The 15,502-nt window shown below is 38.6% G+C and overlaps 1 protein-coding gene across 7 annotated transcripts in view; it reads right to left on the reverse strand.

Moving 5' to 3' along the window:
• The window catches only part of UBAP2 (ubiquitin associated protein 2), a 123,036-nt gene that overhangs the window by 50,847 nt on the left and 56,687 nt on the right, over window positions 1-15,502 (reverse strand). For all 7 annotated transcript variants that reach the window (XM_077912304.1, XM_077912302.1, XM_077912301.1 and 4 more), the window contains 2 exons: window positions 11,353-11,506; window positions 9,778-9,855 (listed from right to left, as the gene is read on the reverse strand). In XM_077912304.1, the coding sequence (XP_077768430.1) occupies window positions 9,778-9,855; window positions 11,353-11,506 (232 nt within the window). The remainder of the gene's footprint in view (window positions 1-9,777; window positions 9,856-11,352; window positions 11,507-15,502) is intronic.

Here is a 15,502-nt window from a genome sequence, read left to right on the forward strand (position 1 = left end):
ACATGATGGGGACAGAGCTTTATTACTTAAAAAAAACATTTTTTTAAATGAACAAAATAGGGGCACCTGGGTGGCTCAGTGGTTGAGCATCTAGATGCCTTTGGCTTAGGTCATGATCCCGGGACCCTGGGATCAAGTCCTACTTCAGGTTCCCCAGAGAGAGCCTGCTTATCTCTCTACCTATGTCTCTGCATCTCTCTCATGAATAAATTTAAAAAAACTTTTTAAAAATAAATAACAAAAATAAAAATAAATATGACCTCAGTGACAGCTGATTATCAATCATTTTAAGTCAAATAGTGATTTTACTTGACTATCTCTTCTCCTTTCCCACCCAGCATGTGAGGGGCCATGCCTTATTTGCAGCATTATCTGCAATGATACGATGGGTATTTAAATATTAGTTGTTGCGTTTAAGACTGACAAAGAACATCAATTTCATGAACATCCAACTTCTTCATAAACTTAACTCATATTTAAAGATGTAATATAGGGAGATCTCTGGGTGACTCAGCGGTTTGGCGCCTGCCTTCGGCCGAGGGCGTGACCCTGGAGTCTCGGGAACGGTGCCACTTCGGGCTCCCTGCATGGAGCCTGCTTCTCCCTCTGCCTGTGTCTCTGCCGCGCTCCCACTCTCTCTCTCTCTCTCTCTCATGAATAAATGAATAAAATATTTAAAAAAAAAAGATAATAAAACTAGCCAACTGACTCCCATCTATACTATTTTCCAACTCACACTGGCTGTTCCCTAGGATGTTTTTATAACAATAAATCTGTTCAATATGTAATAAGACTCAACCTTTTATTTTTAAATATGTTCCTAAACTACCAAAGTTCTGGGACTAGATTTTTATTCTCAAAGGACCAAACTGAAGGGTTCAAGTGTGCCACACAGGGAATTAAATCATGAAGATATGATCATTTCTTTAAGAAGCCCATTAAAAAAAAAAAAAAAAAAGAAACCCATTAACAAAATAAATAAATAAATAAAAATAAATAAATTAAAAAAAAAAAAGAAGCCCATTAACTCCAAGAGAAAGATCTAAAAGATCAAATACTCTGGAAAAGAGAAACTTCTCCCAGATAAGATACCCCAGTCATCTGTATTCCAGAAACCTTAAAACAAAGGAATTTGGGGATCCCTGGGTGGCGCAGCGGTTTAGCGCCTGCCTTTGGCCCAGGGCACAATCCTGGAGACCCGGGATCGAATCCCACGTCGGGCTCCCGGTGCATGGAGCCTGCTTCTCCCTCTGCCTGTCTCTCTCTCTCTCTCTGACTATCATAAATAAATAAATAAATAAATAAATAAATAAATAAATAAATAAATAAACAAACTGCTTTAGTCTACATTAAAATAAAATACCTTAAAAAAAAAAAAAGGAATTTGCAACAATCTTCTAATTACAATAGTACAGTAAAATTAGACACATAACATTGACATTACACTCTGACTACTCTGACCTACAGGCATAGTAAATTTTAGTGGTTAACAGTCTCATTCTGGGGACATCTGGGTGGCTCAGCGGTTGAGCATCGGCCTTCAGCTCAGGACCTGATCCCAGGTCCAGGGGTCAAGTCCCACAATGGGCTCCCTGAGAGGAGCCTGCTTCTCCCTCTGCCTATGTCTCTGCCTCTCTGTCTCTCATTAAGTAAATCAATCAATCGATCAATTGATCGATTTAAAAAAAAAAAATCTCATTCTGTACTTTTGGTTTCCTTGTGTTTTCTTTCGCTCCCAGGATGGGCACTTCAAGGCATTAAAAAAATAGGAGTAAAGATGCCATTTATCTACCTCGTCATCTTTCTATCCTTACTGTGACAATGGTAAACTTGGGATTTTATCTAAAAAACTTATTCCTAAATACACAACTAATAAGCAGTTTCAGCTTCTCAAACACAGAATTAAAGTTTTTACTAATTATTACATGTCACATGACAAGGACTGTTACCCAGAATACTCCACATCTTACACATTTGTATAACATGATCTTCAATCTAAATTCAGAATTAAGTCATTATCCTTCAGGAGAACTTCCAGACATGCAGAAAACATTTAATATGTATCACCTGAATTCCACATTTTTTTAAAAAGACATTATTTATTTATTCATGACAGGGGGGGGGGGGGGGGGAGCAGAAGGAGAAGCAGACTCCTCACAGGGAGTCCAATTTGAGACTCAATCCCAGAACTCAGGGATGGATCATGACCTGAGCTAACATCAGATGCTTAATTGACTGAGCCACCAAGGTGCCCAACCAATTTGAAATTTTACCAACTTTAATCACAAATGTAAATCAGTATTCTGAGGGAGACCCAATGAGAGGAAGAACAAGAGGAACTCACAAGTATGGTCAAAATCAAAGAGTAAATGCAATGGAGACTTTAAAGAACTGCTTTTAAAGTCTACACCTGGGGGGACACCTGGGTGGCTTAGCAGTTGGGCGTCTGCCTTTGGCTCAGGGCATGAACCGAGGATCCGGGATCAAGTCCTACATCAGGCTCCTGTGGGAAGCCTGCTTCTCCCTCTACCTATGTCTCTGCCTTTTCTCTGTGTCTCTCATGAATAAATAAATAAAATCTTAAAAAAAAAAAAAAAGTATACACTTAATGGAATATTCTTGCTTTTTAAGTAGGCCCTTAATATCTGCATACTACACAACAAACCAAAAGTAACTGCAAAGGACCAGAACAATGAACCTTTTTTTTTTTTTTTTTTAAGATTTTATTTATTTGAGAGAGAGAGAGAGAGAGACTGAGAGAATGCATGCACAGAGGGAGAGGGAAAAGTAGACTGAGCAGGGAGTCTGATGCAGGGCTCAATGGCAGGACCCCGAGATCATGACCCAAGGCGAAGGCAGATGCCTAACTGATTGAGCCACCCAGGCACACCAAGGAACTTTTTAAAAGGCTAATTAAACAGACTACAAGAGAGTAACTTAAGACATTAAGTGACTTACAACTAATCTTCTGAAAAGTGACATGTTACATAAAACAAAAGACATTTATCCCATAATTATTAAAGTAACAAATTGGGCAGCCCCAGTGGCGCAGCGGTTTAGCACCTCCTGCAGCTCAGGGTGTGTGATCCTGGAGACTCGGCATCGAGTCCCACATCGGGCTTCTTGCTTCCCACATCCTGCTTCTCCCTCTGCCTGTGTCTCTCTGTGTCTCTGAATAAATAAATAAAATTTTAAAAAATCATAATAATAATAAAGTAACAAACTATTTGTTCTATACCACTACTATCAAACTGTACTAATCTTCATAAGCAAAATGATTGTAGTTTTGTGCACATAGGACACTGAATGTTTTCTCCCTCTTGCCCTGTGGTAGATGTGGGATTCAAGGCAAATCAAAGAAATTTCCAGACAGATCACTACCTATCAAGAGCCTGTTTAAATATACTTAAATATAGGTGTAGATTTTTTTTCAAAGAGTAAAGTATGTTTTTTTCAAATATTTTAATTTATTTATTTTAGAGAGGTAGAGAATGTGAGTGGGGGCGGAGGAATATGGCATTGAGCAGAGGGAGAGAGAATCTGAAACAGACTCCACACTGGGCCATGCAGAATGAAACTGGACCATTTTGTTACACATTACACAAAAAAAGAACTCAAAACGGACAAAAAAAACCTAAATGTGAGAAAGGAATCGATCAAAACCCTAGAGGAGAACACAAGCAGCAGCCCCTATAACCTCAGCTGCAGCAACTTCTTTCAGACACATCTTCAAAGGCAAGGGAAACAAAGGCAAAAATGAACTATTGGGACTTCATCAAGATAAAAAAAACTTTTGCACAGCAAAGGAAACAGACAAAATGGACGAAGGTATTTGCAAATGTCTTATTAGATAAAGGGCTAGTATCCAAAACCTATAAGGAACTTATCAAACTCAATATCCAAAGAATAATCCGATCAAGAAACAGGCAGAAGACATGAACAGACATTTCAAAGAAGACCCACAAATGAACGCCTGGGTGCTCAGCGATTAAGGGTCTGCGTTCAGCTCAGGGCATGATCCTGGAGTCCTAGGATCCAGTCCCACATATCGGGCTCCCTGCATGGAGCCTGTTTCTCCCTCTGTCAATGTCTCTGCCTTTCTATCTCTGTGTCTCGAATGAATGAATCAATGAATGAAGAGGTGGTGGACGGGGGAGAAGGGGGGGAGGGGGAGGAGGAGGAGAAGAGGACTATGACGACCACCTACAAATGGTCAACAGACCCATGAAAAAATGTTCCACATCACTCCGCAACAAAGAAATACAAATCAGAACCACAATGAGATACCACGTCACACCAGTCAGAATGGCTAAAATTAACAATTTAGGAAATGACAGATGTTGGCAAGGATGTGGAGAAAGGGGAACCCTCTTACACTGCTGGTGGGAATGCAAGCTGGTGCACCCACTCTGGAAAAGTATGGAGGTTCCTCAAAAAGTTGAAAAGAGCTACCCTCTGATGCAGCAATTGCAGTACTAGGGATTTACCTCAAAGGATACAAGTGTAGTGATCCAAAGGAGCACCTGCACTCCAATGTTTATAGCAGCAACGTCCACAACAGCCAAACTATGGAAAGAGCCAAGATGTACACTGACAGATGAATGGATAAAGATATGACGTGTGTACACACACACACACACACACAATGTCATACTACTTAGCCATCAAAAAAATGGAATCTTGCCATTTCAATGACATGGACAGAACTAGAAGGTATTATGCTAAGTGAAGTAAATCAATTAGAGAAAGACATCATATGATCTCACGTAGAATTTAAGAAAAAAAGGGGGGGGATCATAGGGGAAAAGAGGAAAAAATAAAACGAGATATAATCAGAGAGGGAGACAAACCATAAGAGACAATCATTAGGAAACAGAGGCCTGCAGGGAGGTGGCGGGGGTGTGTAAACTGGGTGATGGACATTAAGGAGGGCATGATACAATGAGCACTAAGTAGGGCAGCCCCAGTGGCTCTGCGGTTTAGCACTGCCTTCGGGCCAGGGCGTGACCCTGGAGACCCGGGATCAAGTCTCACATTGGGCTCCCTGTGTGGAGCCTGCTTCTCCCTCTGCCTGTGTCTCTGCCTCTCTCTCTCATGAATAAATAAATAAAATCTTAAAAAAAAAAAAATGAACACTAGGTATCATGTAAGACTGCTGAATCACTGACCTCTGACTCTGAAACCAATAATACATTTTATGTTAATTAACTGAATTTAAATTTTTAAAAGTAACTAAAAACTAAAAGGTTTTAGTTAGCCTAAAACATAAAAAAATTTTTTTAAAGATTAGGTAACGAATTAGGGATTTTAAGGGACGCCTGGGTGACTCAGTGGTTGAGCACCTGGCTTTGGCTCAGGTGGTGATCCTGGCATCCTCGGATCTAGTGCCGTGCATCAGGTGCCCTGCAGGGAGCCTGCTTCTCCCTCTGCCTCTCTCTCTGTTAAATAAATAAAATCTCAAAAAAAAAAAAAAAAAAAAAAAAAAAAAAACCTAATAATATGTATGTTAATAATTGAATTTAAATTTTAAAAAATAAAAATAAAAAATAAAAGGTTTTAGTTAACCTAAAAAAAATAAAATCTTTTTTTTTTTAAGGTTAAGTATTGAATTAGCTCTTTTAATGCTAGCCAATATCATCATTCTGTAAGATTTTACTTGGTTTGGCTCCTTCAATTCAGGGTGTCTCATAAACTATATGATAGCTCCAAGCAGACATGGTTTCAGGGAGACCCACTAGTTAAGTCCTTCCATCTTTTCATAAAGAAAAGCTATTTACCTCCACCTCTAATATATATTTTAAAGTCTGAATCTCTGAAGAAGGAAGGGGGCAAGAAGACAGATAACCAGCCTACTATCCCACTCTGACTCTTCCTGCCTTAATCTCCCTGAAGAACTCGGGTTCCAAAGTAAGTTAGTAGTACAAACTCTGACCTTGAACAAGTATACACCTCTCTCAAGATTCAGTTCCCTCATCTGTAAAATCAGAATCCTCAGAAGTTTTAATAGAATATTAAAGGGAAACCAATGTAAATTACAAGCAAAAGGCCTGCTACACGAAAAAGCACTCAGAGTAAATATTAGCGATTATTAATTATTCCATTTTTGTCCAACTCACAGAGGAAAGAGTCCATAAACAGGTAACTAAAGATTTAAGTAAGTACCACAAAGACCATTAAATAGGCCTAGCAAAACAGCCATCAACGATGGAGAGACCAAGCAAGACCCAATGCTTCCCCTGAGCAATCTATTTTTGCCACAAAGAAAATCACAAGATTAAACTACCTATGCTGAATTCCTCATCTTGAATTCCAAGAGAACTCTTTTAAAAACTAAAGCATAGGGGCATCTGTGTGGCTCAGTCAGTTAGATGGCCAACTCTTGATTTTGACTTGGTTCATGGTTCAAGCCCTGCATCAGGCTCTGTGCTTGTTTGGGCATGCTCGCTCTCTCTCAGCCGATAATGAATGAATGAATGAAGGAAATCTTTTTTAAAAATAAAATTAAATAACAACTAAACCATAAAAGTCAAAATAGGGATGTTAAGAAATGCAGTTTATCTAAAACCTACTAATAAATTCACTAAACATGGACAATTCATTCACTAACCTAAACATCACTAAAAAAATTAAAAGAAAAACATAAACATGTCTTCTGATGCAATACAATATAGAATATATAACCTCCTCCATGCTTTCCTTAAAAAAAAACTGAGCTTGAATCTAATCTTTAAAACTAAATTACAGAGCAGCCCAGGTGGCTCAATGGTTTAGCGCCGCTTTCAGCCCGGGGTGTGGTCCTGGAGACCTGGGATCGAGTACCACGTCGGGCTCTCTACGTGGAGCCTGCTTGCTTCTCCCTCTGCCTGTGTCTCTGCCTCTCTGTGTGTGTGTGTGTCTCTCATGAATAAATAAATTAAATCTTTAAAAAAAATGAAATAAAATAAAACTAAATTACATTTAGAGTAAATACAGGCACCTAAGAACTAAGCTAAGTGACACAAGAAACAAACAAAAAAAAACGCATAATGTGAAACAGAACATCCTAAAGGACAAATAACATGTTTTCTGACAACAAATCAATGGTAAGAGGAAAAGGGGGAGGTACAAAGAAGTTAGGGAGAATTAGATTTAAAAAAAAAAATCAAAATATGCAATGCATATTGTTTCAATACTGATTCAAAGAAAGCCAACTATGAAAAGACTTTTTCAGGAACCAGGAAAATTTATACATGGATTAAATATTAGATGATATCAACAGTCTACAATGACTTTTTGTGTTTTGTGGGTTTTTTTTTTAAGATTTTATTTATTTATTTGAGAGTACACAGCAGGGGGAGGAGCAGGAGAGGGAAAACCAGAATTCCCATCAAGCGAGGAAGGAGCCTGATGTGGAGCTCGATCCCAGGACCCTGAAATCATGACCTGAGCTCAAGGCAGCTGCTTAACCGACTGAGCCAACCAAACATCCGTTACTATGACTTTTTGAAGTATTAAAATGGCATTATGGGTTTTTTTAAAGATTTTATTTATTTATTCATGAGAGATACACACAGAGGCAGAGATATAGGCAGAAGGAGAAGAAGGCCACCTCCGGGAAGCGTGATGTGAGACTGGATCCCACGACCCTGAGATCACGACAAGAGCCAAAGGCAGATGGCTCAACCACTGAGCCTCCCAGGTGCCCCATATTTATATAATACTTATATATAAATATTACAAATTTTATATAAAGTTATGTAAATTTATAATGTTTATATATAAATATATTTTAATTTTTTTTAAGGAAAATATAATTAAAATCTGTTAGATGAAGCACCTGGGCAGCTCAGTCAGGCATCTACCTTTGGCTCAGGATCAGGGACCCTGCTTCTCCCCTCTCCCTCTGCATGTTACTCCCCGTTTATGTGCGTGCTAATAAATAAAATCTTTAAAAATACACACACAATTGGTTAGATAATTCTAATCTTATTTTGACTGTGCCTGGCAAATCAATATATAGTTTTGCCTTCTCTATCTGTGGTTATCATTTACCTTTGGTATATATAGTATTTTATGAATTTTTTTTTTTTTTTTTTTTATTCATTTATGATAGTCACAGAGAGAGAGCGAGAGAGAGAGGCAGAGAGAGAAGCAGGCTCCATGCACCGGGAGCCTGATGTGGGATTCGATCCCGGATCTCCAGGATCGCGCCCTGGGCCAAAGGCAGGCGCCAAACCGCTGCGCCACCCAGGGATCCCTGGTATATATAGTATTTTAATAAATGATAATTGAATGAATAAACAGCCAAAGAAGTTGTAGCATATATATATAACCTACATTCTTTGTTTAATTTAAATTTTAGGTAATTGGGATCCCTGGGTGGTGCAGCGGTTTAGCGCCTGCCTTTGGCCCAGGGCGCGATCCTGGAGACCCGAGATCGAATCCCACATTGGGCTCCAGGTGCATGGAGCCTGCTTCTCCCTCTGCCTAGGTCTCTGCCTCTCTCTCTCTGTGTGACGACTATCATAAATAAATAAAAATTTTAAAAAATAAAATAAAATAAATTTTAGGTAATTAATATACAGTGCCTACAATATATTTTTTTAAGATTTTACTTATTCATGAGAATAAGGGGGGAGAGGCAGAGACACAGGTAGAGGGAATAGCAGGCTCCATGCAGGGAGCCTGACGTGGGACTCGATCCCAGGTCTCCAGAATCAGACCCTGGGCTGAAGGCAGCGCTAAACCGCTGAGCCACCTGGACTGCCCGCCTACAATATTCCTATGCTTAATAATACTGCTGATCAAAAACTGCCACTATGAACTGCTCATGTGGAGACTAGTCACAACTGCATTTAATAATGTATCCAACAGAGGCACCTGGGTGGCTCAGTTGGTTAACCATCTGCCTTCAGCTCAGGCCATAATCTGAGGGCCCTGCAATTGAGCCTTGCATCAGGATCTCTGCTCACTGAGGAGTCTGCTTCCCTCTCTACCTCTGCCCCTTACCCCCACTCGTTCTCTCTTTGATCTCTCAGATAAATAAAATCTTTTTTAAAGTTTTTTTTTTTTTTAATTTTTAAATATATCCAAAAAAGACTCCTGGTTGGCTAGGTCTGTAGAGCATGAGCCTCGATCTCTGGGTTTGTGAGGTTGTCAGTTCAATCCCCACACTGGGTAGAGATTACTTAATAAAATAAGAAAAAAAATTAAATAAAATAATAAAGAAAGAAGATCAAACAAAATGTCAGTTCAGGTAGCTCGTCCCCTGAACCAAAGCCTTATCTGCATATTACATCGTGTATCTTGATTTTATGACCCTGAGAAAATTCAGTCACACCCTAAAGTATATGAAATTACCTTATTAAAATGGCTTAATGATGTCCCAAATTAATAAATGTTAAGAAATGATTACTAACAGAAAATTTGGGGAGTGGGAAGGAACTAATCAATGGGCAAATAATTTTAAAACTAGGATCATATGAGTAAAACACATTTATAAAAGTCCAACAAAGGAGAACTGAATGATCAGAGCTTCAAGCTTTAAATTGTTCATATAAATGGCCTTCTCAGCTCCGGTGAAACAAACCAGTTAAGTTTCCTCAAAATTATGCAAATCCAAACATTTCATTCATAGCCATCAGTAAACAAATCCGAAGATCGCAGAAGATCAATCCTCCTCTTTCAGAGTACTCTGCCATTCCTTAGTGAAATAAGTATACCAATAGCCCCCACCCCCACCCCACCTCCTTCCAATCACAAGCATCTTTTTCCCCCTTGTTCTATCTTCTATCTTACCTCTGCCACGGACTCGCTTGCCACGGTCTGAAAGCTTGTCCACTTGATTGCAATCAATTCCATTCTCTTCTCCTCTAACTATGGAAGAAAAGAGCACCTGTTGTACATAATTGTACACAAGAGCAATCAAAGGCAAGGACAAAAAGACTTCTTATAAAAAAGCTAAAACTTTACCTAAGGGATCAGAAAACAGTAAAAACAAAACCAAATAAAAATGGCTGAAAAAACTGATGACAGCACATCTTGCTTAATTCATAGGTGAAAATTTTGTAAGGAAATTAAAATGATGTGCCACTTTTTCCTTTCTTCTAGTTGGACTTGCCCTCCCCTAAGGTAAGTCTGCTTCAAAGACCAAATTTGTTATGGAGCTATATGTAATACACACCAAAACTGGCTCACTGGTTAGGTTTAAAGGAAAGGCCTAGAATAGCAAAATAGCAATGCCAAGGAAATAATGAATTGTTGAAAATATTTCAATTGGAGGCAGCTTTTCCCAGGATACTATCCAGAATGTGCCAGTAGAGTTATCTTCTCCTCACCCCTACACCGGTATTGATTCTAACAACTCTATGTAATAAGCAGGTTTTTTGGTTTTTTTTTTTTTTTGAGGCCGCGGGAGACAAGCTGCTACCAGCGCAGAAGTCACCCAGGGCCTCCTATAATAAACAATTTTGAGCAATATTGACACATCTTGCTCTCCTCATCCCTTTCAGGGCCATGAGTTATAAGTGCTGCCTCATGAATGCCTTCCTTGGCATTTAAATTTGCCAAACCCCTTCTTAAAATCACCATCTTGCTGCCTTTGTTTTTCCCAAAGCGTAACTTCCACATATAACATCAGTAAAATATTGTATTACTACAAAATGTTACTTCTCTTATTGTAACATCTCTCTCTAACCTCCAGTAAAAGTTTTAGGAGGGCAAATATTTATTTTATTCATTGCTCTATGGCTGTTAGAGTAACAGACTACATAGTAGGTACTCAGTAAACATCTGTGGAATAAATAAACTAGCCAAAGTCTCTAAGATTGTTTGTTAAGCATTTACCTTTCATTCATTCATAATTTAGCTACTTTGGTATATCTGCACAGCAAGTAGTGTTGTTATGGGTAAAAGATGCCAAAATCCGGGTTAAATGAAAGGACTCAGAAAATTTTCCCTATTCAACAACTTCCCTCTTAATCTAACCCTTGCCTATAAAATAGTATCCATTAAGTGGGAAGAATAAACTATCTTCATCTACCAGTGAATGAAAGCCCTCCTTTCAAAACAGAGGGTGCACTTTAAGACATAACAGAAGGTGGTCTTAACTGACTGAGGCACCCAGGCACCCCAGGCACCCCAAAAAGGCAGTCTTAACACACAACATAACTACATACAGCCCAGGTAAGTGCTAACATGAAACTGCATCAGTTAGGGTTCTGATGAACTACTTAGTTGTAGCTCAATATTAAGAGTTATGTATAATGACAAACACTGAAGAACTAGATTTAAGGGCATTTGTTCGAGCACTCTTTCAGCTTCTCAGTATGCATAAAAATTTTCTTAACAAAAAATTAGGAGAAATATACTTACACTCTCTCCCACGATTGCCACCTCTTCCTTTCCGGTTGTTGTTTCCACGTCCACGATTCATTTCTCTCTCAGTTCTCTTCTCTCTATTCTCTTTGTTTTCTGAATTTTCTTTTCCAAAATTCTTCTTCTTCCCCCCTACAGTCTCCCATGAAGTCTACCGAAGACAAGAGTGGTCATTCAGAGTTGTCATTCAAAGTGTATACAATTATCAGGGATGTGTGCATCTATCTTTCAGATCTAAAGACCCACACCTTGAAGCTCACTTGCCTACCATTTTAATTCTTATCCATAAAGTTCTACTTTCAGATCTTTCAGAGGATAAAAACAGTAAAGTTCGCACTAAGCTTCTGTTGCCATACACAGCACAAAAGAGGACAGCAACTAGCTGAATTAACAACTAACTATATATTGTCCCACCACAGAGCCTTTTCCTATGCTGATTTAAAAATAAAGGTCATTTCCCTAAGCTCCCATACTATGCCATCCCCAACTATCCTCAGTAGGCCTTAAACCTATTAATATATTAGCTCAAAGACTACAAAATTACATTAAAATGCTGCCCTAAAACCTCAGGAATAACTTGCTCTATTTAACCAAAGTAACCACCTAAAAACATTTAATGGTAGGCAAATAAAATTAGCTTTTTTTTTTTTTAAACTAAGTACCCAAGGGATCCCTGGGTGGCGCAGCGGTTTGGCGCCTGCCTTTGGCCCAGGGCACGATCCTGGAGACCCGGGATCGAATCCCACATTGGGCTCCCGGTGCATGGAGCCTGCTTCTCCCTCTGCCTGTGTCTCTGCCTCTCTCTCTCTGTGTGACTATCATAAATAAATAAAAATTTATAAAAAAAAAACAAAAAAAAAAAAACTAAGTACCCAAAATTTCAATCTCAAAGACCTGTTTCTAATGAGAAGTTAATTTATATAACCTCCCTTATCTGCCTCTCCTCTAATGGTGACTGAAATCAAATCAAATCAAATACATATAAATTGCTGAGAAAAGAACACTTTGTTCTTGTAAAAATAAGTGGTATTACGATAATAAAGGTACAGCACTGAGAAATCCCAAAACTGGCCCATTTGTTTCTTTTTCTTTTTTTTTTGGCCCATTTGTTTCTATTTATTTTGTCATCATCTACCTCATTTCACAAGAGAGTTGAAGTAATTCAGTCCCAAAATAAGAGCAAGAACTATCTTAAGCTTAAAAAAATCTTAGGAAAAAAGGAAATTACTAGTATTGTATATTCAGATAAAATGCACTAGAAATTAATAAACTAAAATTGAAGAAAATAGCTGAATTACTTCCAAAACAGCAGAGGCCAGATTTAAAATGCTTTTTTAGAAGGAATTTTTTTGACATCTATAAACCTCAACTGAACCGATATATTTAGTTACATATAAAATCACCAGATATGAAAAAAATTAAAACTAGTTATTTTCCACCTTTAAGCTTTGATAAAGATTTTTTAAAAATCAACAACTGACAGCTACAGCAGAATAATCTGGCATATCCAGTTCTGGTGAATACCCATCTATTCTAATCTTCTACAAGTCTATCTGGGAACAGGACCCAAACTTTAATTAGTTCATAGCTTTTACCCAGCAATTCTACTTTCAGGCCTTTATTCACATGAAATAATTTTATAATTGTGCAAACACTTATATACAGACAATGGTTAGAATAAAAGGTGGGGGGATTCTCCTAATATCTACCTTAGGAGGCTATCTACTCTAGAACATCCACAAAGAGAACAGTATGTAGCCACTTAAGAGAGTTATCCAGGTGGGGGCACCTGGGTGGCTCAACTGGTTAAGACTTTGCCTTCTTGACCTGGGGACCCTGGGCCCTGGAATGGAGCTTGCTTCTCCCTCTCCTTCTGCCTCTCCTCTCTGCTCATGCTCTCATGCATGTGCGTATTCTCATGCACTCTCTCTCTCTCTCTCTCTCTCTCTCTCAAATAAATAAAATCTTTAGGGGAAAAACTAGTTGTGCAAGTACACACAGAAAGAGATCCATGATATCAAGTGTAGCAAGCTAACCAACTAACAGTGTATAAAATAGGATTACATTTTTTTAGTTCAAATATAAGCCCATGTAATATACTAAAGTTAGTAGTTATTTAATGAGGACATTTAATTTCATTTTATCATTCTGCATTTCTTTTTTTTTCTTTTTTTTTTTAAGGATTTTATTTATTTGAAAAAGAGAGAGAACACACAGAGGGAGAGGGAGAAGCAGATACCCCATTGAGCACAGAGCCCAACACAGGGTTCAATCCCAGGACCCGGAGATCATGACTTGAGAAGAAAGCAGATGCTCAACCAACTGAGCCACCCAGGCACCCCTCTGCATTGTTTTTTTACTTAGAGAAAACAATAAAAGTTTATTCCAGAAAAGTAATTCTGCAGTTTACAAAAACTCAATAATGCTTGCTAATATGAATAAATAAGACACCTATGTAAGACAGAATCCTGTCCTCTTAGGTTAACAAGACAAAAAGTAAATTCTAGAAGTCCTAGAAAAATTATACACAGTGGAGTCAGCACAAGGTGCATATGTATACAATTTATAATATCTTTACACTGCCAGACCTAATGGTACTCAATCATTATGAAGGGACATATTTTGTATGTTTTAAGACTTTATTTGAGAGAGAGAGAAACAGAGCACAAGCAGGGAACAGGGGCAAAACGAGAGGGAGAAGCAGGCTCCGTGCTGAGCACTGAGCCCCACGTGGGGCTTGACCCCAGGACCCTAGATCATGACCTGAGCCAAAGGAAGGCACTTAACCACCCAGGTACGGCATATGTGAAACATCTGAGAAAAATATCTTACTCCATTTCATTCAGCAAAGACACCCATAAGCAAATCTTGGGCTTGTAAAATCACAAAGACCGACAAGAACTTATTTGTGGAGGAAAGTTAAGGAGAGCAAACTTAAGGGGTAATTGGTCTAATATCACTGTAAATGCTAAAGAGAGTATAGCACATTTGGCACAACAGTCTGTGAGCAGGCACACAAGCTTTCAACATAAACCAAATAATTACGGAAGATTTTCAACTAAACTTCTGACCATCTTTGTATCTGTATTTGGCTACTTGTAAAAAGGTCTGAAGAAACTTGAAGAGAAATGGTCCTCCCAGACACTACACTTAGTAATCAGCAAAGCAGCTTTCTAGGCCAGCTAATTAAAAATCACTCTCCCACCTCCTATTTGCCAGGAACTACACAACACAAACAAATCGCGAAAGAGAAAAGAAAAAAGAAGAGGAGAGGAGAGGAGAGGAGAGGAGAGAAGAGAGGAGAAGAGAGGAGAAGAAAGAAGAAGAAAGAAAAGAGAAGAGAAGAGAAGAGAAGAGAAGAGAAGAGAAGAGAAGAGAAGAGAAGAGAGAAGAAAGAAAAGAAAAGAAAAGAAAAGAAAAGAAAAGAAAAGAAAAGAAAAGAAAAGAAAAGAAAGAAAAAAGCATAGTAATGCAACAGACTGGTATTTCAGAATTATTCTGGGTATGCCTGGGTGGCTCAACGGTTGGGCGTCTGCCTTTGGCTCCGGGTTGATCCGGGGATCAAGTCCCACATCAGGCTCTCTGCGTGAAGCTTGCTTCTCCCTCTTCCTATGTCTCTGCCTCTCTGAGTCTCTTGTGAATAAATAAACAAATTCTTTTAAAAAAAACAAAACAAAACCTATTCTGTCACTCAAAACAGCATTATAATAAAAGACTTATTGGTACTTATGATCATGTTCAATGTTTTCTCTTGTGACAGTTCCTCTTACATGAGAAAGACAAACTCATCCTTAAAAACATCATGGATAATTCCACCTAACTTTTTTTTTTTTTTTTCAAAGTAATGATTTTGTTTCAGGATGCCTAGGTAGCTCAATCAGCAGCACCTGCCTTTGGCTCAGGTCGTGATACTGGGGTCCTGGGATGGAGGAGCTCTGCATCGGGCTCCCTGCTCCAAAAGCAGCCTGCTTCTCCCTCTCCCTCTGTCCCTCCCCTGCTAGTGTGCTCTCTTTCTCTCCCTCAAATAAATAAAATCTTTAAATAATAGTAGTAATTTTGTTTCAGAAGATCCTGACACAAAATAAGCTTAGAGAATAGGACAAAATTTGTTTTTTTTTTCCCATGGTTTATTTTAAATGTTCTTCCT

This window comes from Canis aureus, chromosome 10, assembly GCF_053574225.1.
Source record: "Canis aureus isolate CA01 chromosome 10, VMU_Caureus_v.1.0, whole genome shotgun sequence".
NCBI classification, from domain to species: Eukaryota; Metazoa; Chordata; class Mammalia; order Carnivora; family Canidae; genus Canis; species Canis aureus.